A 23,436-nucleotide genomic window follows, 5' to 3' on the forward strand; every position below is an offset into this window, starting at 1 on the left:
CAGCACATGTCCGCATGCAGTGTTAGTATTCATAGCTGAAGCTGGTGCAGCCACACAGTCCTTGTGCTGCAGCTGTATGCTGTGTATTAGAAGGGAAGGCAGTGGTTGTACTGTGGTATTGGAGAGAGGTTCACAGATTGAAGTCACAGTGGTTTCATGGCTTGGTGTTGGATTCCATTTTTACAAGAGCTTTTTTTGCTGTAACTCCCACTGTACACCATTATTGTATATCTCTCTTTTACTCTGTTCTTTCACTTTTCCTCAAATGAATGAGATAATGCTGGGCTGTGAGCTCTGCCATTTCATTTCACAAAAAAAACATTCATAGAAAAGCACTCGTAGAAATTGATATTCTGCATGATCGCATTGCAGTAGTTTTCTTTCTTTTGGACACAATAGAGCAGGGAGTTTGCTTTTGAATGCTGCAAAGACTCAGCCTAACACATAAAGTAAAGTTGGTTCTCAGCCAGCTGGTGATTACATGCATATCAGTCACAGCGTTTGCTGATCTGAACAGATCTCACCAAGGTCATCTGATATGCATGGAGCACAGGTTGGCTCTCCTTCAACCCAAGACTTATATCTGGATGACAGGTTGTTGAGTTACAGCCACAGTGGCTCTATATGGGTGGTGGAAGTCTGCGATGAGTCACATCACCAGCAGGCTCTACTGCTTTTCCTGAAACCACCCTGCGTTCAGACTGACATCACAGACATGCAGTATATTGTATTTGCTTTCTTGCTGCTAATCTGCTTGAGGATTGTTTGTTTACATTAGTCATGAGGAGGATATGAGCCTAAATCCGTTTGTGTTTGGGTGCTGTATTCAGCACACATATCCCCTCTGTGTGTCATCTCTTTGCTTCCTCAGCTCTCAACACCAGAGAGAGATTCCCACACTGGAGACAAATGGCCAATTAAGCCGAGTCAACCATTTCAGTGAAGAGGCTGTCGAAGCCAGTAAAAATACAATGCATTACAGCACCTGCATTTGTTTTTCCTCTCAGCTGTCAACATTCTTTAGGCTCTGCCTCCTTGTTTGAGGACTTGATTGCTTGATTTGTGTTTGTTAGTTTGTCCCTCTGAGACACAGGTCTGTAAAGTGGCTTGAAGTCTTACAGTTTGCAATGACCCATGGATGAATACCTCTTCTGGGTCTAAGCACGCCGGCCTCTATCATTCCTTGTCTACTTTGTATTGCAAATAGGCATTATTGTAGCCAGTACTCTTATTAATAGTGATTTCTTTGACATTGGTGTGCCCTCTGCCATTCAAACTAATCCTCAAACTTGAGCAATGAAAGCTCAAGGTCCGCCTCCACAGCTCTGCCACCTAACTTAGTCTTGCTCAGAGTAGGATCAATAATGGATAGCTTCAGAGATGAGCAATAAGTTTGGCGAATGATTATGGATTACAAAGGTAAATTGGCTCATACTCTCAGAGATCAGCAGTTACTTGTGTCTTTTTTCTTTAGACAAGATTAGAAATGCAGCTCCAGTAGCTCGTACTGCAGGTAGAGGATTTAAATTGACAGGATGGGAAAAGAAATTGGTCACAGTGAAGACAAATTGTGCCAGGGATAGGGCGGCGTTCACACTTCTTCTAGGCTCGTTTTTTCTCAGAAGCTTTGTTCAATTTAGAGCGATCAGAAAGATTCCCCTGTGATGGGATGCTGCAGTGTGAATCAAGTGTTGTTACATCATTCACAAATGTTCTCATGTTAGTCTTTGCACATTGTGTCCCCAACCCAACTCTAAATACTGCATCAGATATGATGCAGACAAGCTGGAAGCAGATGTTTCTATCAATTGTTTAATGATTCTGCTCTGTATACTTTTTTTCTCCTAAAGATGTGTGTGTAAATCATGTATTTTTCAAAATTAGTGTTAAAAAGCAGTGTTAACAGGCTAATTTGCATTGACATGGCTTTAAATAAACAATCAACAAATATTCCTACCCTTTCTCCAGTATAGCCTGAGCTCCAACAAAACAAGACAGATAGCTGTTGCTTTTTGTTTCATCTTTGCTGCTGGGTTGCCCTACCCTTGATTTATCCAGTTATATAAAACACAGTGGGTTGAACCCATGCTGTGAGGCAATCAGACAATTGTTATATGAGCAGATTTTATGTAAACGATCCCTCATCTCTGGAAAAAAAATGTATTGGTCGTCTCTTAGCGATCAGGTAAGACAACTGGTTGTAAAATATTACACTCAACCAGCTAAATTAAAATGATATAAGAGCTGTCTGTTGAAGCATGCATATGCACTTCAGCTTTGTGGTCGGATGGATTTCTGAAAAGCTTGTTTTCCCACCTGAGGAGGCGTTGGCTTAGGTGGTACTTGAAGGCTCTACCTTTAATGGATGAACCTTTGTCTTTACATGTCTTCAGCTTCAGCCAGAGACGTCAATCTTCCATCCAGGCACACAAACACACCACACACATCTCACTGCTTCAAAGGTGGCTGCCTGGTGCTTCACAGTGCAGCACATGTCCTTGGTGGTGCCTGTCAACTGCAGCCTTACCTGTCAGGCAGATTTAAGATGGCAGGCCTGTGGACTGCTGTCGTATCCAGGAAGTGTTGTCCTCTGACAGATGCAGTAGTGACATGGATATGCACTTTACTTTTACCAACAGTATGGAAAGCTCCAGAGGATAAAGGCAGCTTTTTAACTCTTGAATATACCCTATTTAATAAATAGTATTATGCAAAATGAAAGCAATGATTCGTCACGGCACCCTTATCTCATTGGTGGCCGTGACACTGTGTTTGTAGTGATGTCAGTTGCTGTGGTTGAAAGCAGATTATATAACATGCTTGTGTAATGAAAATCACACCAGTGTCATTAAATGAGCTATGAGAAATGGTGGACTTTAAATCTCTGAGAGCAAGGCAATACCCGAGTGCTGCCCAGGCACTGCATGTAGCTCCCCATTGCTCCTCTGTTCCATGTAATAAATTACATGCAGAGAACGAATGTTCTGTTTGTTAAATGGACAATACGCTTCTGTTAAAGAAGCTGGAACATGGACAGGTTTCATGGTCGGTATCACACTGCCATACTCTTAGTGCCTCAACAGAAAAAAGAGAAAGAGGCAGCATTACTTTGCCTATCAGGAAAATTTGTAGGTTGTGCATACAAGAACACCAGAAAATTTTAACATTTGTGCTTATGCAACCTCATTTTCCTATTTTTGTTCTATGCTGTCAAGCTGTCACACATGACAACGAGACTCTAGCTGCAGTAATCTTTTAATCATCTATAATTATTGTATCACTTCACCTGTGGCACTTTACTTTAACCTTTGTTGTGTTTAACCGCACTGATCCATATTTCCAGGTATCAGTATTGCATATAATGTATGGTTTCATGTCTCCAAGCTGCCAAACTGGATGCACTCCCACTGTTTTCTCTTTCTTTAAAAGAAAAGAAGATTTAATGCAGATGTATAAAAATGCTGGTATTCAAAAAAAGGGCCTTCACAGGTTCATTAAAGGACTGCTGATCTCTTTCATTCTCAGGGACGGGCTTATTTTCTGTTTGTTTCACAGACAGATAAAGACGGCTAAGCCCTTCATTTCAGATATTCTATCTTCCCACGCACTGTTTGAGTGGGCTCTAATCACACTGTGATTCTTGTTCTTGGAGCTGCAACCACCAGCTTTGATTCACGAGAAAAATCTCGCATCCTTGTACTCCCAGAGTGATTACAATAAACTGCAGGCTTGTGTTTGAGTGTTACACTGCAGTAGCACATACTCATCACAAATGTAAATTAAGATATGTGTTAAACAGTGAGAACATTGTAACTAAGTCTTAATCATGCCACACCTGTTACACAAATTAGCCACAGTTTTGACATTTAGTTGGCACTATTCTGCTGTTCGCTGATGTTACACGTTACTTAAGAGAAAGGTGGTGGTGATAAAACAAGACACGCTTTTAACACTGAAGTGAGGTTGATTGTAAGGTCATGGCAGGCAGGCCCACACTTAATGAAGAGATTGGTTTTATCACAGGGCAAAGAGGAGGAAACACAGGCTACAGCATCATCTTCCTATTTCACAGGCTGCAGTAAAACCCCCTGCCCTCCTGCACCGCCACTCACTGCTCGGCGGCTTATCAGCGGCTGTCGGGGGTGACATGTTGTTCGCTTCAGCAACACGCTTCACTCAGAAGCTGACGCAAGCTCAGCAACCACCACCTCCACATTTTGCTCATCCTCTCCCCAAAGAGTTTTTAATGCAGTTAGGATAATTTAATCGAGGCACAAATGGGACAAACCGTGGAGATGCAAATTCAATTGATCAGAAAGATTGCCATAACTGCTGTAATCGATAGCTAATCTACTGTTCCTAATGAGGATGAATGGACACATTTTTATTGAAGACAGTTGTCAACCCTTTTCTGGAAAGAGAATGAATTGGCCACTTTTCCAACAGATAAGTAAAAGCAATTATAAAAGCTCAAAGAGGGCTCAGACAGAAATCCCGTCCCACTGCAGCAGGTGTGGGCAGACTGAGCTCCTCAGGAGGTCATACAGGGGAGAAAATCCTAAATGAAATTTAACTTTAACTGAGTTTTTATATGTATAAATGTAATCACCCTGAGTGTCTTTGAAACTTAACTTTTCCAACAGCAAAAAAATGTACAGCAGCAGTTCAAAATGTGCTGATCATTCTTCTTCTGTGGTTTCCTCAGTGTCTGCGGACGTTGGTGGGCCACACAGGGGGCGTGTGGTCATCTCAGATGCGAGACAATATTATCATCAGCGGCTCCACTGATCGCACACTCAAGGTTTGGAATGCAGAGACGGGAGAATGTATCCACACCCTCTATGGGCATACCTCAACAGTGCGCTGCATGCACCTACATGAGAAAAGGTATGTTGAGCTGCATGTGACAGTTAAAAACAACTTTAGTGTCTTTTGACACCACTGTGTTTTTTTTTTGTTTTTGTTTTTGATGTGCTGAAGATTTACCTGACAGGTGAATAGCCAAGACAAGTAGAAACACAACCAAGTCTTATTAACTGCGGGTAACAACAACACTGTCGTGTAAATATAATTAATAATAAGGTGAACTATTCCTTTAAAGATTGTTACAATTCTCAACACTGAGCGGGGCGCCCATCCAACAAAGAGAGCAACTCCACAGCAGGACAGTGTGGTTTCATAGTGATTAAATAGAGCCTGAGAACTGTCCTAAGTGAACTGCTGCTCACTCGTTCTCTCTGTATCACAAGTGCTCTTTTCGCCTGAGGGTTCACCAAGGTTTTTGTGTGTAGCATCTGATTACTCAGTCAGTGGAAATGCTGTGAGCTGCCGGGAGACAGTGAATAACATGTTGATGATTTCCATCTATGTAACCCCTTGAGGCATTTAATAAATAAAGTGTATGTCCTCTGTGTATTTACATCGTGTTATCATCTATCTAAATAACCCGGGAGAGTGATAACGTCATAACACGGAGGAATGTCTGTCTTGTCTTTTGGAATATTAAGGAATGCAGCATCAATCTGAGACCAGACTCAATACATTTTTTCTCCTGTTTTTAGAAGAATACCCCTGGCACCAACTGTTCTTAGAGTAATAATCTGAAAAATGTAAAAAGTCACTCCTAAAGGGAGTTTCCTCATGTCTAACCTGTAATATATCAGTCTTCTGTGAGAAGACACTGCTTGAGGCGGCTGCTTGAGTTAAAGAGGTGTTTTTGTACATTCAAGTATGAACATGAATGTGTTGCTGTAGGTTACGCATTGTCAGAGGAGTGGAAGAAAGTGTTCATACCTGTCTCATTATTCCGTCAATGCTGCCACATTTTGAATGAGGAGTTGCAAATATAATGTAATCTTACCGAATGGAAAGTAGTCAGACTTTTTTCCCCTATGCACCTCAGCATAAAGACAGTGTTAATTACATTCACAGTGATTTTAACCCACACTCCGCCAACCTTGCCTGACTCGCTGTCTCTTTATTTTCCGTTTCCTCTCAGGGTGGTCAGTGGCTCTCGCGACGCCACACTGCGAGTCTGGGACATTGAGACAGGTCAGTGTTTACACGTCCTCATGGGTCACGTGGCGGCAGTGCGCTGCGTACAGTACGACGGGCGACGGGTGGTCAGCGGTGCCTACGACTTCATGGTCAAAGTGTGGGATCCTGAAACGGAGACCTGCCTCCACACGCTGCAGGGCCACACCAACAGAGTGTACTCATTACAGGTGAGCATGTTGTCCACAGCTGGAGTTCTGTCCACAGTGCAGTTTGTTATCTCCAAAACTTCTAGCTAGTTTCAGACTGGACTATAATGCCATTAAAACCCATAAAAACTATTTAGTTTAAAAAAATCCTTATGTAGAAATAGTATGTGTGTTTGAATCTATTGGGGCCTTTGTTCTCTATAAAATAGAATGATGATCACAGTCGTCTAATGTGATTGAACATGTTACTTGTTTGATATCACTCACTTAATATATTCTTGTGTGCATAAATTTGTGGGAAAAAATGAATTACCATGTGTCCTCTAAGATGTCCTCTCCTCCACTGTGTGTGATGACGGAGCACTTCGGCTGGTGCCATGACCCTCAGAGAGGAGGCTGTTTACTGCACTTATGATTGGTTTTTGCACCACACCACTTTTGTACTGTTAAAAGCGTTAGGTGCTCTCCTCTTGGATGTGGGAACAAAGAGAATCAATAAAAATCATCTATTTCAATGGGTTTAATCTCAAGTTGGTTAATAGAAAAGTATGCTGTGTTGGTAAGATGTTTTGCCATCAACTACAAGTTAAAGAGACAGTTACTCAAACTGGCAGCTTGATTTTCAGCCAGTCTAAAGCAATCCTCTCTGTCCGCAGTTCGATGGGATCCATGTGGTGAGCGGCTCACTGGATACGTCTATAAGGGTCTGGGATGTGGAGACGGGCAACTGCATCCACACGTTAACAGGGCATCAGTCCCTCACCAGCGGCATGGAGCTGAAAGATAACATCCTGGTCTCAGGAAACGCAGACTCCACTGTCAAAATCTGGGACATCAAGACGGGCCAGTGCCTGCAAACACTGCAAGGTGAGTTGGACATAGTTTGAGCTTTACAGCTGTTGGGCCCAGGAAGGTTCAAAAACTGTTAAGACTGTTAACTGTTAACTGTAATGTTTCCACTGTGGATAACATCATCTGTGATCTGCAAATTACTAATTTTAGCAGGGACTGGTTTTATTTATGTATGAGCATGTATGTGTGATACAGCTGTTGTCACCTCGGTAAAAAAAAAACATCAGAGAGCAACAGAAATTATTGATCAGTGTTTGAATTTTTGATGACGTGATGTCACACATCAGCTTTTGCCCGTCCAGGAGGATATCTGAAGTTCTGTAGAAGTTTAGGAATCTATATCAGATTTGAAGTTTTATTTTGCTTACTGAAACGTCGAGCTGCAACAGTTTGTGATTGCAGTTTATTAGTACAAGTATCCAAAGTGATGGACTTCTTTGTCACAGCCCGCGGCGCCACAAATAAATACAGATCATTAAGCCAGTAGGATTGTGCTTAGTTAGATACTGACAGTCCAAGACAAACTAAATGACCAAGTTGTGTGTGTGCGCGCATGCGTGTGTGTGGTAGCACCGGGCCAACACCTTGTGAGTCCACTGGTCCTGATTACAGCCTCATTTCCTTTTTGTCTGTTTGAATAGTTCTAACTCCATTAGCAGCACTGGTGCCTCACAGGAAGTTGGAAATCCTTTGCTGAATAGCAGTGGCCACCACCGGTGCCCCACCCCTTAATACCCTCATTAGCAAACTACAACCCAGTGTGCTGGTCCTGCAAACACCAACACACACAGCAGCTGAACAAAAGGATGCCCCAGTGAGAGGCTGAAGAGAGAGGGAGGGACAAGACGGGGGGGGATGTGTGTCTGTCTCGTGAAGAGAGGTTGACTACAGTAAAAGACGGAGGGCCGGCGAACTTTGTAGGTCAGATAATTAGGTCAGTGGACAATTTCTGCTATTCATGAGAGTGTTTTGATAAGACAATAGGCCAACAACAAGGCCATCACTGTCAGCTGAAGAGAGCATAGGTAATGATGGAGCAGGCTGCTTTGTTGTGGTAATAGGGAGAGCTGCGGGCGGAGGCAGGCATGTTGGGGGTTGGTGCAGAGCAGTGTATACTCTGGTAAATAACTCAGCCTTTCAACTACCCAGACGCAGAAATGGAAAAGATGTGAAAGCTCATTCACAGTGAAATTTCAACATCTTTTCTCTGCAAATGGATTCTGAAACCGGAAACAAATGAAATGTGTCTGAATGAAAGTATAGTTTCCTTTTTTGGTGAATGCACTACTTGGTTCTGCACAGACCTAATTGATTTTCATTAAGATATCATTTTCAAGTCCTCGAAGCAATCTTAAGTCATTGCACACACAAATAAAGTCACTGCAGTGAAGGCAGTGCAGCCGCCATCTTCACTTTAGCTCTGGCCTCCTGCCAGCTGCCAGCACACAAACACAGCAGACAGAGGTGTAGCTGAAGGTGCGTAGCCTCTGTGACAGTGACAGGCCTGAGCCCCGACATCGTACCACAGCTCGTCCTTAAGCCTGCCTGCAGAAGGAAGACATTACTGCTCTGTCACAACAGCCTCACCTCACAGGCGTTTGCACTTCCTGTGTATTCTGTAACAGGGTCATATCCAGCCAGCCATTTTTGACTTAAGTGTTGCAGGAACTATGGAGGTCAGGGATGGTTACTCCATAAAATAGTTTATAAGAGGTGGGCAGACACATTGACAGACCTGAGGCCTTTTTCACATGCACTGCAGCTCCAAAAACTTTTTAAGACATACCTGGCTGAATGTGGTCACGTCAGAATCAGTCAGTCTGGACTTATCCTGTATCTAACCATCTCTGTCTTTGTGCATCCAGGTCCGCACAAGCACCAGAGCGCCGTGACGTGCCTCCAGTTCAACAAGAACTTTGTCATCACCAGCTCGGACGATGGCACAGTGAAACTGTGGGACCTGAAGACGGGCGAGTTCATCCGCAACCTAGTGACGTTGGAGAGCGGCGGCAGCGGCGGTGTGGTGTGGCGCATCCGGGCCTCCAACACCAAGCTGGTGTGCGCGGTGGGCAGCCGCAATGGCACAGAGGAGACCAAGCTGCTGGTGCTGGACTTTGATGTGGACATGAAGTGAGAAGGGACACGGTGGAGAAGGACAAAGAGAGTGAACCGCGGAGAGGAAGGAATAGAGACGGAATGGGAGCTGAGGGGCCTGGAAACCGGAGGCCAACACCCAGAACTCTTCACTCGCAAAATCTACACCATCACCACCACCAGTGGACTGTCCTGTCCTCTGCCCTCATCTTGCCACGTCCCCCCTATTTTTGGGTAAATGATACTGACAAAGACACAGCGTTCAGCCCCTGCTTGTTGACCCCATTCCACCAGATAACGGTGGAGTCAAAGGGGATCGGGCTCGAAACAGGGAAGGGGGGGGGGCACACTGGTCTGTCCTTCAATTGGCTGGGAGAAAGAAGAGAAGAAGAAAGGAACGACTGAACTCTCCTGAAGTGACTTTCCACCCTTTAGGGTTTGGGGTCAGCTTCTCACAGAGACTTGGTTTTGCTCAAGCCTGACAGATTTTGAGATGTACAGAGATATATTATTTTTTAAAAACGTCCCCCCCCCTTCACACACACACACACACCCTGCTCCTATCAGTGTGCGCCCACACACATATACACTCAAATGGCCAACCGTAAAGTGGAAAACATTGACCGTAGGTTAGAGATTGAGGAAGGTGGGAGACATTCACACATAGTTACACCTGAAGAGCTGCTTGCTGTTGTGGAGAGAAAGCGATTGGAGGGTTCAGCCTGTAATTGTCGTCACTCCATTTCCGTTCTTAGTGTTCTTCACTCAGTTCGTTTTCTTTACAATATCGCACTCAAACACAACTGTGAATTTCAAAAGCTTTTTGGTTTTTCATATGAAACAGGTTTTTTTTCCTCCTTTCTTCAATGTTGCCAACAGCAACAAATCCCAGTATTAGAAACCTGCCCTGTTTAGGTTTGCTGTCATTATGTCACAAGGTTTTTTTTCGTCTTTTTACTTGAGTTGTTTGTTCTTCCTTTCTGTTTTCTACCTGGGTTTGGAGCTCCGTCTCCACACAAACATCAATGCTGTCCAGATTTTTTTTTTCAGAGTCTAGCTGGGGTGGTTTCCTCAATGCCAGAGCTGTAATGAAAGGATGTAAAGGTTCAAAGCTCTGAGCGCTGTGGATTAATGCCCCTGAACCCCTCAGCCGCTTCCCCTCTTTACTGTTTTCCCCCAGTGGCCAAACTGTATTTATGCTGCTAGATGAATGGAAAAAAAAGAGAGAGATGGAACTTTTACTTGCTGTGACGTTTTAGTCCCAGGCGAAATTCCAAATTGAACTCTGTATGTTTGGACTTAAAGAAACAAAAGATGACAAAAGATAACATCCAAGGTTTTATTTTTTGTTTCGTTTGTTTATGCCACTGAAACTTGAGCCAAACGTGCCTCTACGAGGCTGAGAGGAGGGAGCGTGTCCGACAGATACTGACGGGATCGCCTGCAGGGAGGAAACAAGGGGAGTGTGTGTAGTGAGTGCATGAGTGCGTGTGTTAGCGTGTTAACGGGCAACTTGTAAACACATTCCTTGGGACAAAGCTCAATCAGCCTGTTCTTTGGGGAAATGTACAAATGCTGTGTGGACTGGCAAAGACAAAAAAAAAGATTCAAACTAGCAGATGTATTGATTTTAACACGTGAATGAAAGAACTGTCTGTATCTGTGTGTGATTGTTGTTCCATTCAAAGATGTCTGAAGCAACAGAGGAGACCATCACAAGCATCAACTGACAGGTGGAGCTGCCGGGAGTCTTAGTGTTACATGTGTTGCGGTTTAAATCGGCGAGGCGGCTGCAGCCTCGCGGATCGTCAGCAGAGGAAATATAAAAACACAATGGCAACAAAAAAACGTGAACAGAAACATTGTAGCCAAATGAAAATCGTCTCAATCTCCAAGAGTCACAACTCGAGCTGAACTGTGAAAGTGGTATAACACTGTATATTAAAAAAAAAAAGAAAAAAGAAACTCTTGCTCTATCTCCTCTTGTTGTTTTCTCCCTCTGTTTTTAATTTATGATCTGGTTTGAGAAATCAGATTTGTTGCAGGTGTTTTATTTTCTTTTTTTTTCAGTTCATGTAAACTGCCTGGCAAAAAAGAAAACAGACAGAAAAAACCTTAAAGGGATTGTGTATTTGTTTGATTCACTTAGAATTTTATTTTCTTATAACTTAAGTGCAATAAAATGTGGGTTTTTTCTTTTTTCATTTCAAGCATATCAGTTGTCTGTTTTTGTTACCTGTGTGAAGGCATCACATATGTTCAATAAAGCAAATTATTTGGTTAATTCCATTCACACGGAAGTAATTCTAACATTAATGACAGGTTTACAAAGCTAAACTGAATGCAGTCGCACAGTACAGCCTCACATTACACAACTCTATTTTATTATAGTCACAGCCAAAGAAATACACCAAACTAAAGCTCTCAGATTTGTCTGGTTTCACAACAGGAGATGAAAATCATGAAAACAAACATGTATTTAGACTTTTTCTGATCAAGTAATTTCCCCTCAGCTGTTTATTAGTTATTTCCAGCTCTACTGCATATTTTTGCCAGTAAGAGGCTGTAATGAAGGAAGTATAATAAAATGGCTCTGGTCATGTTTGGAATCGTTTTAGTACAGTGAAGGAGCCCCGTGGTGCGGAGGAAGAAGAAGCTCAGTGGTTTTAGACTTGGGGATGGAAATAATTAGAACCAGTACAACAGCTTCCAGATCTCAGTGAAGCTTCATGGTCTTTATCTTTGGATTTTGAACTAGTGACATTTTAACCCCCTCAAGTTAATTCATCTGAGAGGCTCTTAATATAATTTGGAGCAGTTAGATGCTTAAAGAAAGCCTTGAGAGTCAGATAAAGCACTTATTCACACTGAGAGTTATTCTTTAATCCTGGTGTAGTTTGACAACCAGAAAATGAGCTTCTTTTTTTCCTATTTAGGAATTTAATTCTTGTTTCTCAACCAGTGAAGATAATTTGTGTAATTTTCTCTCAGCTGTAGTTAAAGCACCATGAAGGTGGCAGGGGAACTGTTTGAATGTGACCCTCTTTTTATTTTTTTTTTCCCGCTCCCCTCAGCTCCAGCAGCAGCACTAACAGAGTCTGCGCTGTGCTCCGGATTCCCTCCTGCCTGTTGCCTAGCGATATCTGGTCTCTAGCTTCAGAGCTCAGTGTCCACTCGCAGTATAAATAGTATTGTGAGGAAGCAGTGAAGGCTGTACATTCTTACATGAATGGACGTGTGGAGGAGTTTCCACTTTGGTTGGCAAGGTTACTGTGAGCGCCTGTTTGCTCCCAGGATTCACTCATGTATTGTGCAAGCAGCCACTCTGCTGCACTCACTGCACACTGAGCACAGACACCCACGTTTTGTTTTGGCAGTGCTGGCAGATTCATGAGCGTTTCACTTCTGCCTCAAAAAATCAACTGTTGCCCAGAAAGTTGGAATGAAATATCTTTTCACCTCTTCTCATGAAATGAGTGTGACAATTTATTCTTGATAGATAAATTTCATATCTTCTCTAAACTTCATTGATCAATCGCTTCCAAACATATCACAGTGGAAATAAAAATAGGAATGTGTCTGAAAACATTATTTTTTCAACTATGGACAAAAGTGTATATAATTTCGACCTGATAAGCAACAAACTGGATCATCCAGCGATACTTTTAAAAAGTTTTGCTCTCAAATGTAAAAAATAATCCTTTGTTTAGTCCTAATTAACCAACAACATGCCTACTACGTCAGACTGATAGATAACATTGTAAATATAACTCCTCCTCCTACATAAGGTGGTGTTAGTGCTATAACACACATCGACCAGCCACATTAGTATTATGTATATTTTACAGAGACCTTTTTTATTTTTTTTCTGAATAAAATCAAGTTCAAATGGTAACCAAATCACAGAATCAGGCTACTGCTTAATATCCAATTTGTCAGTCAGGAAAATGAATTTACATCAGCCAGGGATGAGTGACAGGTGGTGTTGATGCAACACCACCTGTCACTCAGTCAAGTTAAAGCTTTTATTGCTACATAAATATCTAACGTTAGAGCCAGAAGTGTTCAAACTGGTGTAGGCTATTTTAAACAACAGGTACGTTTTTATAGATTGTTCTCTGCTCTAGAAACTGTTAATGTGGTAAATAAAGATAAACAGATGTTATTGCAGAGCAGATCCTGTTTTTCCAACTCTAACCCAGCTTGCAGACGTCAGTGCCAAGTGAAATGCCACCCTATGACATTAAGGCCATGTAGAGTTGAAGCCCTCTCTGTCCTGTGTATGTATGCCATGCATTTTGGCCTAATGTTAAAAAATTACATATTTTAATAGATGATATATAAAATACAATGAAAAACCATTTAAACTGGCTTTGACTCTAATGACCTTCATGTCTGGATGGGTCAGGGTTGTCTACATAACATCAGACAGGTGGTCATAATGTTATGGCTGATTCTGTATGATGACAGATGGCATGTGGTTAAAGAGGAGGAACCAACACCAGTGTTATTGATGCAGCTATTATTTGACCCACACCTATAACTTATCCACTAATAATTGATTTAGTAATATGTTTGACTGATCAAACTACAGGATTGTGTGACCTACAACCAGACTTGAACCACCCAACCTGAAACCTGGTCTTAGTTGGCTGGGAAAGGTGAGGACCCTAAAAACCTGCGACTCTACTTGGGACCCATCCAACCTGACCGGACCATCTCAAGCTGTGTGAGTACTCCTCTACCATGAGCTCATTACATGCATGCTCATGCTGTATGGGCTGATTGTCTATTGTCTACCATGACCTATGGTCCTCACATTGTACATCCTCACTTCTGTCCATCTCCAAGGTTCTGTCAGTTAAAGCAACACTAGGAAACATTTTGAGGACCTGCTCGCCCACTCATAGGTCAATCCCGAGTCCTGTACACAGCACAAAGAGGATTACTGTACCTAACAGACCTGGATCCAACCGGAACAACATCCTGATTACAGAAGTCGTCATTATCACTTGCATCGCTATGACAGTACAAACACTTCAATACTGGCATAATTCTAAGGATTCAGGAAATGCAAAGTTTACCCACATAATTTCATGATGAGGGGGTGATTTACTGCCTAGATCAGGCTGACAGTTATGTTGATATGTGGGATAATTATTGATCTCACAGTCAAGTTGCAACTATACAACTTGAATAAGTGATTGTTTTTATATATCGGATATATTGCTACAGTGGGTGGTTTTGCAATACCACCTCTTTGCACTAAAGCAGGGTGGACTTTCCCCATTACAACACACTCATTAACAACTAAACAACACAAGTGTCCTGTTTTGAGCATTTTGAATCTATTTCAGGTAGAACATGGTCTACTTCTGTATTATGGGCTATTGGTTTAGGGTCAAAACTAGGGTTAGGGTTAGAGTTAGGAAGGTCGCAGAGTTGTGGTTTGATGAATTCGGCTCACTGAGACCATTACGGAAATGTCTCACCTGAGGCTCTACGCCTCATGATGTCAGAGATGCTAACCCTAGCGCTGCATTAGGGTATTGGTTACAACTAGGGTTAGCACATATAAATCATTGAAATATGTCTTTAACAAGATATGCACCAGTGGCAATAATGCATTTTTCTTCGGGGGAGGGTAACTTTAACAGCTGATAACTATAATTTAGCTGTGACTTCAATGGGGTTATTATACCAAAATGTTGATTACAGACATGTAACTTTTCAAAAAGTGTAAGCAGCCTTTGCCACCTCTAGTGGTACCAAGATCTTGTCTGGACTCCATGGAAATTCATCCCAGTGTCCAACTACTGATGAGAGCAGTTAATTGGTCTCTATCCCCACAGCAAGCAGTGCAAAATGAGGCTCAGAAACAGCCTCAAATCAGTGGATGCTCAGCCTGACCATTTGTTCTTTGACCAATCACCTGATGCACATAAAGTAAAACACAGATAAAAGTGTTGAGTAAAAGTAAAATGTTGAAAGTTTCTCAAATTTAATTTAAATATTGACTAAATATTTATTTTCCAACATGTCAAGAAAATGTTTGGCAAATTAATAAAACTTTATTAATAATAATTGTTGCAGCCAATGTGTCATTTTCATATCTGCAAAATTTTTCTGTAACGAACAAGATGGTGTGGAGCTGGAGACACTGATGAATCTCCACAGGCAGTCCTTTAATGAACTTAATTTTAGGAAGTGATGAATCATCTCATTCCTTCAGGTTATCAGCCATTTATCTACTTTACACTTACTGCCTGGATTGCGCTGCCTTTCCTTTTGATGAATGAACGTCCCTCTCTGCGCTCTCACCGCTCAAACGAAGCACGTCTGCTGTTGCCCCCAGCACTAACTCATCCGGTGACAAAACAACACACCATGGACATGAGAGATGGAAACAAGAGAGAAATGCTCCCCTGCTAGGTTGGATGTGATGCCACGGGAAACATTTGAGGATGTTGAGATAAAAGAGGTGGAGGGGGGGGGGTGCTCTCACACCTCATTCCATATCCCTGCATCTCATTGTTCAGTAATCCTGCCCTGCAGCATCGCAGCTCTTCTCATTGCCAGTAGATTCTCAAAGGGCTGCAGCATTAGCAGTGGTAGCGTTCCACATCCCCACTTAATCCTATTTTGGACCTTTGTTGTAGCCTGAGAACTGATAAAGGAGCACTTAATCGCCATAACCTGCTGTCAATGGATGATGCCGAATGACAATGCAGTGGATCTGTGCACGCGTACTGTAGGTACATCTAAAATACTTCTCTCTCCCTGGAGGAGCTGATGTTGATGTCGGCCATTAATCTCAACACCTGCCCTCTAGACAAGCACACACATTTAAAGCTGGGAGGTCAGCAGGTTCACTCACCCTCCCTTCTTCCTCAAAGTGAGTGTTTGTGTACATTTGACATGTCTGACCTTTTTAATCTTTACACTCATCTTGCACCACAAAAAGCTGCAGTTCTTGTTAAAATGCCAGGTTTGTCATTGGCAAAAATTGGCAATTTGAACGGATTCCTGCGTTTGATCACAGCTCAGCAGTGCACCAAATCACATCTTGCATTTCATAATGAGATATGTCGGAGCCATTCTTGAGCACAGACAAAAAAAAAAATCCTGTTTGAGAGCTGGAAGCACAAATAGTCATTCACCTTTTCTCTCAGGCCCGGTAATAACATCCAGGTGGATACGAGACAGATTACATCAGCTGAAGCTCTTTGATTGTCCTGATGGGATTCATGCATGACTGCCACTTTGTCAGAATCAGGAACTCGACAGCGGGGATATAACTGCAGGCTTGGTTCATTCATATCACTGTCACAGACCTGCAAAACACAAGACACTCATTTTACACTTCAATCACACTTCACATTTTCCAAAACAACACAAAGCTGTGTCAGCACACAGATAAAGTCACCAGGGTTTTAATATGTACAGACAACGTAAAGTGAGTGTGCTCTCTACCAATATCACAAGTGTTATCTCTCTCCTGACCCTGTCGTGTTAGTGTGAATGGCTGTAGTAGCCCGAACATCAGCATGTGTGCTGCTCCCAGTCGTTTCTCCTAAACTCTGACAACACTCAGACAAGGAAGTAGGCGTAACCTGCATGCAAGCTAAAAAGCTGCGACAGGCAGTTGCTGTGCGTGTTTCTGCCATCTGCTCTCAAAGTAAATTGTCCAAAGCTTATCATCGTTATCCACCTGAATTTCATGGTGAATTCAATTATGATAATCGCCCACCTGTCCTGAGCAGTGTTGGGCACGTTACTTTAAAAAGTAGTTATAGGTACTACTGCCAAAAAGTAACTGAATTAGTAACTCATTTACATCATTAAAAAAGTAAGTAACTATCAGAAAAAGTAACTATAGCGTAACTCTTTCAACAAATGTTCAAATACAAATATGTTACAAAAAATTAAAACACTGAACACTAATCTACACTGTTTTTGTTGCTGTGAGATGATGTGAGACAAGGCCCCTATCAAATTCAATACATTGTATTATCACTATTGGTGGAACCATAATACTAAAACACAATGGATGTTTTAGACACTTTTGATAACAGCACATGTCTTCCACCTCACACCTGACCATCAGTTTGTTTAGTTCTCTGTCACAGGAATTTGTGGAGCAGAAAAATCAGCCTGATCTGCCTGGATGTGGCGGCTCCACCTCCTTTCTTAGCAGAGTTATCACCTGTGTTTGGGCCACTCTCAGTGTCTAATGTCTTAAAGCTGTGACAATAAGAGATGCTTCATGAGATTTGAATTGCTTACTGATGTAAAAAACACATTGCTCCTGGACAATGGCGATGTAATGTTGGAAACAGTAATTCGTTTGACTACTCGTTACTAAAAAAAGTAACACTGTTTATTCAAAACTCCCACAACTAGTAATGAGAAGTATCACTATAAACTAGCAGCGTAAACACACTGGTCCCCACTGTGAGGTAAACCACAGAGCTGCACTTCTGTCAGCATGAAGCAACGTGAGTCAACATGATCTCTGTGAAAACAACAATGCAGCAGTCTCTAAACTCCTTGTAGTCTGCTTCAGACAAGTGTCCTCCAGTGAGCAGAATCTGGAGAGCAGGATGAATGAAAGTTGGTTATGTTGACCCTTGACCTCATTGGGCATCAGCACCTGGAGGACTTAAATTTGGTAAAATGTCCATCACACAGGCTGGTGATTGGATGATTTCTGTGATAAAAGAGTTTTCGTTAGAAAATGTAATCTCCTATTGGACTGAAGCCAGAATACACTGACTCACGTGGTCTGTGGCTAGCTGCTTAGCATGCTAGTTTCAGTAGACATACAGAGTAATCTTGGGGTTAGTGTAAGAGCTGTCATATTACTTTACATTCTGACTATTTCAATTCATCTTTGATTATGTTTTACACTTCTTTATATTAACAAACATTCTTCTTTCCTCACTGCCTAAGGGTCCCTGAGGTCATATGTGTGAGGTCACATGGCAGTCAGGAGTGTTCAGAGAGCTGTTGTGTGAACAAGGAAGGAAACTGTGAGGTGTTAGGAAGGCATTACACTGCTGGTGTAAATGTCTTGTGACCTGGAGGACAAAAGCAATTTTGAGATATTCCTGTGGGACTCTGTGTTGGTCTGTGTGTTTACAGCTCCAACTACAAACCCTCCTCTGAGTCTGACACATGTGGTTCTTAGTGGTTTCTTTTACCCTTGTGTCCAGTCATCACCTCTAAAACTGTATACAATAAATGCATTAAAATGGACTACAGTTTAGAAAATTTGCTGGCAAGATGTAGGACGAACACCTGTCTACAGGATACCATTATAAAGAATATACACTGTAATAAGATACAGACAGAGCTTGAAAGGTCAGTTTAATCACACTGGTTTCTAGCACCACAGATAGTTTGGGTTTAGTTTGTAAACAAATATTTTATAAAGTGCTGCTGTCACAGTCAGAAACAATGTTTGATGTCATACCAGCAGAAATTTGGGAGAAAATGCAACAACCTTTAATTTGCATTATAAACGTCTTTATTCATAATCCTTTGGTTTCCATTTAGAGTGCTCTTACAAACGAAAAGCTGTTTATTTTTGAATTTATTTGTTCACACTTGCCAAGATCCAAGGTAAAGTCTTCAAGTCTTTGTTTTGTGTAATCCAAATATAATCATTTCATTTGCAGAGGAAAGCTTCAAAGCCTTTCATTTAGCACTTTGGAAGTGTTTACTTGATAAATTGCCTTAAAGACCTAACAATTATCCCAATTAATGACAGGCTTGTGTAATCAGCTAATTGGTAAATTGACCAGAACCTTCAGCATGTCTCACTAAAAGGCCTCTCTGTTTCTTTGACCTTGACTTTGCAGGACGTAAAGGTGAGACGGCGTGTTTTCCTGCCGCAGAGGACCGTGAAGGAGCAGTCGACTTCACGCTACACCAGAGCCCATCTGCAACACTGGTGTGCGTAGGCGGCAAAAGTATGGCAAGGGAGGATGCCAGCACGTACTCCTATGGAGAGGGCACACACGCTGACTATCCAGCACCACCTGTCTTACTCGGGTAACTGATGAGCACAAGGTGTGCAACGGTGTGTGTGTGTGTGTGTGTGTGTGTGTGTGTATGTGTGTGCTCTCATTTATCTGCAGAGGAGATGAGTAAGCAAATTCACATCCAGTGCTAATTATATGGTCAATTTTCTGCAACACAGGACAGGGTGTGTGAGCATCTCGCTGACAGATTTATTATCTTTGCATGAATATGGAGAAGTCTCAATGATCTGATGTCAGACAATGCTCCTTTTTTAAGTATAGCAGATATGTGCTCTTGTGTGTGTGTGTGTGTGTGTGGAGGCTGTAGCTGGTGCTTTCATGCGCCTGCCTCTGCCCGCTGTGGCTTGGCAGAGAGACACTGCTGCTGACAGCTCCTGAGCAGGAAGAGTGCTGCAGGCAGAGCTCGGGCATGACAAACCCTTCTGGAGCACGCTTATGACTCAACAGAGCTGATACGCAAAAAACAACACTGGGCTCCCTGATGCCCTGACCTCCTGCATAATTCTCAGAGTACGTGTCCCAAGCTGAACACCATGATCATTGTAGTTTGTCACCACCTGGGTTTTAGTTTGTATAATTAAGACCTTTGTTTTTATTGATTATGATAACACTGTAAAGGGGCGACCTCTGCTATAGATTCAAACTCAAAGTGTAGTGTTGATTTTTGTGCGCATCCCCTTTGACTAAAAATAAACTTCTAGTGAGCAAGAGGCAGTGAGTCCTCAGGCATTCTGGTGCAGAGCTGGACCACAGAGGTTCCCTTTAACAATCCAACAGCCAACACTCAACATGAGATGGTCCTGGAGTTCTCATGGGTAATCAGCTGGGCTGTTTTCCATCACTCAGGACGGTGTCAGTACACCAAAGACAGTCAGGTCAGAGGAGGCTGGATAGCTACTTAACAAGCCTTTATCTCTATTGAAAGTATTGGAAGGTAAAAGAACAGGAAGTCTGATTTGGGTCAGTACTCACCCGTACACAGCACCGCACCTCTCCTCCTCTTCTTTCTTTCTTGGAGTGTCCTCTCTAGTATGACTCAGTGAGGGGGTGGGGTGGTTGGACCCACTTGCGGATGCAGAGGTGCACATGCCTGCACTCTTCACACACAGCTGGCACACTGTGGATGTGCTCATTAATTATTAAAATCTTCCCACAGCACCTGCACAGAATAATTGACCCTCTCACTGATGAGGTGATGCTGAGAATTGTGGAGTGTAATGCTGAAATTCCAGCACCTTCTCCACCACATCACAACAAGTCTGTGCAATATTTTCCATTGTGACTCAAACTTTATGAATCCTTACCTAGAACGGTGCCAACGTTTCACCTTCGGTTAAGTGAGACTGTCAGGTCCTTCAAGTGTAAATGAAATAAATGAAAAAAGAAAAGTGTTACTTTATCTAGGTTAAATATTACCCAGAGACACAGAGAGAGCAGGAAGGAAGCATTAGAGCAATTACTGGAAGTGCCTTTAATACCAGGACACTAATTATACTCACCATCTGCAAAATATTGCAGTGATTCCCAAGGCTGCCATGTTGTTAGGCTTTCATCGTGATCACACTTTTCCCCGGGAGGAAACTCCACAGTCCAACATGGGACCGATACCAGTGTGCGAATGGCTGCTGATAAGTGTTGCAGTGTAACGATGTGATTATTATCCTGTTAGAGGTCACAGCAGCTTTGAATTAGCTTTATTTGAGTGATTTTGGTAAATGTAATCAAACACAGATTCAAAGAGTGATGAAAAAAATATGAAGCATGTAAAACCTAATTGGACAAAGTAAATGTTTGTGCAAATTGCAGGCAGGCTGTTCTGAGCTTTGGGTGCTTAAACACTGATCTCTGTCAGATTTAGAAGGAGCTGTGGGAACTTGGATGAGACGTCTCCAGCTTTTTTTCAGGTCACCACCTGAAGAATGCTGCAGGTTGATAAACTGGAAGTGTGTCAGACATGTGATGTGGTTCCTGGTAATTCAGAGCATCACTGAACAGCAGCAGGTAACCACAGTGTGACAGACTGGCTGTAATATGAATGACCTAATAAGGAAAATAGGCAGATCCTAGTTACTACAAAAACATGCAAAAGGATTGATTGTCAGTTCACTGATGTGCAAGAAGACCATAACTGCATCTCCATATGTTTCTCATCTTTGTATAATTTACCTCTTTAGAGATCTGTGAGTTCTGGATGATTCACGTGTGTCTCCCTGGAGCCCTGTGACTGCAGCGTTTTCTTTGAGACAATGTCTGACACTGTGAGGGTTTGTGTGGATACTGAAAAAGGACAGATCACAGCTCCCACAGGCTGTGATTTGGATGTCAGGAGTTGAGGTTCGGGCTCAGATGGATGCATCAAGTATAAATCCTGCTTCAGGTCATCCGCAACTTTTATCTTCTGTTGGAGATGTGATAAAAAGATCCAGAAAACGCTCCAGTAATCAGAAGAATTAAGGTCAAAAATGGACCTTGATGGTCAGTTTAATGGTTTGTTTGATGACTTCATGATCAGCATTAGGACAATAAATCATTCTGCGACCTCGCTGTGACCTGCCATCAACGCATTTCTGGGCTCCGGTACATTAGTCCTGTTGCCGAACGGCTTTCTGTCAGTTGCAGCATGTGATGATGTATTTCTGCAGACGTGATGGAGCTGGTTTAACCTGAAACGTTGTGTAATCATTATTGATTCTCACTGTTCTTGTTTTGTCTAATCGCCATAATTGTTATGATACTATTTTAGAGAGCAGATAATCACACCATAATAACTCCAGTGTTTCTTTTAATCCTTCTGCAAACCTAATGTATTTTCTTTCTTTTTTATTTTTCAGAAATCTCAATTAATTAGTATTACATCAAAGGAGCAGTCTCAGTCTATAAGCAGGAAATGTAATTAGACACTAATGAAGAAGAAGACTGTGCTGCTTTTTCATTCCTTCTACAGTGACACTACAGGCTTGCGTCACATCAGTATCTCACTTTTTACCCCCTCTGGGGAGCTGATCAGGCAGTCGTTGGGTGAGGCTTTAAAACCCCCCGGGTGAGAGAAAACATGCAGTGGGAGAGGGAGGGGAGTGTTGCTCCTAACGACAAGAGTAGGAGAACTCAGACTGTCGAGAAAGCTCGACTTCAAAGCGGCAAACGAGCGAAGAGAAAGATGGCAAACACAAGCAGGCATAAGGTGTCAGAACAGAGCGCAGGCTGAGGGCGACTGAGGGAAAGGTTCAGGATTTGGCTGAACGCCCTCAGCCCCTCAAAGGAGACACCTGAGTGCTCAAATCAATTTAAAGAAAGCATACAGTACACCAACCAAACCTTCACTCCCACCTTTTGAAGCTTGCGGTACATTGTTTGTAATGTATGATTAATAACAGTACGTTTGGACGTTGGCGTGTTTTAATGCTCTGACCTGTATTTTGATTGATAATAATGACGCTAGCCGCCGGCTGTGTGCTAAGACTTGAATGATGATGTGCACCACACAAAACTGATCAAAGCTCCAAAATATGAAATGTGAAGATTCATGTTTGAAGAGAAATGTAAAAAAGAGGGAGAGAGATGGTGGAGGAAAAAAGTGTCTGGCTTCTCCATAGTAACACCGAATGAGTAAATGAATGCATATCAGACTTCTTCAAAGACTGGTGAAATCCATAAGGGCCTCCCCAGTGTACCGTGATGTATGCGATGGGTTTGCTCAACACATAATAAAGATGCTCTGGGCCCTTTCCGAGCAGTCGGAGGACGTTTTGCCGTGCAGCTGGTGACTGCCAGAGTCTTGGGATAATGAGGCCCGGGATAAGACGGCTGTGAAGTGGGATCGGAGGAATCTGCAGCAGACTGTTGGCAGGCTTGTGTTGTCTGAGCCGGGTTCTTTCACCAACTGCACCAGCGGATGACTCGCAAAGATGAAGGGGGGGTGGGGGGGGGGCGCAGAGGAGGCCCATTTGTGTGAAAGAACGGAAAAAAAAAGCACCCACATGTAACAGCATAACATTCCACCTTAAAACGTGTTAGATTTCCTCGTGTAGCCTGCCGCTACCAAAGAGAAGCAGTACAGAGGGATGTCAGTCAGACGGTGAGTGGGATGAGACAATCTGCCAGCACATGATAAGTTGACATCACCAAACATACTGTATGTTGTCTATCAGAGAAGCAAGAACACTGATTTTTCAGCTGTTTCTAAAAAAGTGCTAACAAACCCAAATCTTTTGTCAGACACTGAAGTTGGCAGGCGTGGGTTA

General features: G+C 42.5%; 1 protein-coding gene across 2 annotated transcripts in view; it reads left to right on the forward strand.

The window, feature by feature from the left end:
* The window catches only part of LOC114432419 (F-box/WD repeat-containing protein 7), a 48,798-nt gene extending 38,045 nt beyond the window's left edge, over positions 1-10,753 (forward strand). For both annotated transcript variants that reach the window (XM_028400427.1, XM_028400437.1), the window contains exons 8-11: positions 4,706-4,887; positions 5,999-6,224; positions 6,860-7,070; positions 8,921-10,753. In XM_028400427.1, the coding sequence (XP_028256228.1) occupies positions 4,706-4,887; positions 5,999-6,224; positions 6,860-7,070; positions 8,921-9,189 (888 nt within the window). In that variant the 3' untranslated portion in view covers positions 9,190-10,753. The remainder of the gene's footprint in view (positions 1-4,705; positions 4,888-5,998; positions 6,225-6,859; positions 7,071-8,920) is intronic.
* The last annotated feature ends 12,683 nt before the right edge of the window (positions 10,754-23,436 follow it).

This window comes from Parambassis ranga, chromosome 1 (assembly GCF_900634625.1).
Source record: "Parambassis ranga chromosome 1, fParRan2.1, whole genome shotgun sequence".
Classification (NCBI taxonomy): Eukaryota; Metazoa; Chordata; class Actinopteri; family Ambassidae; genus Parambassis; species Parambassis ranga.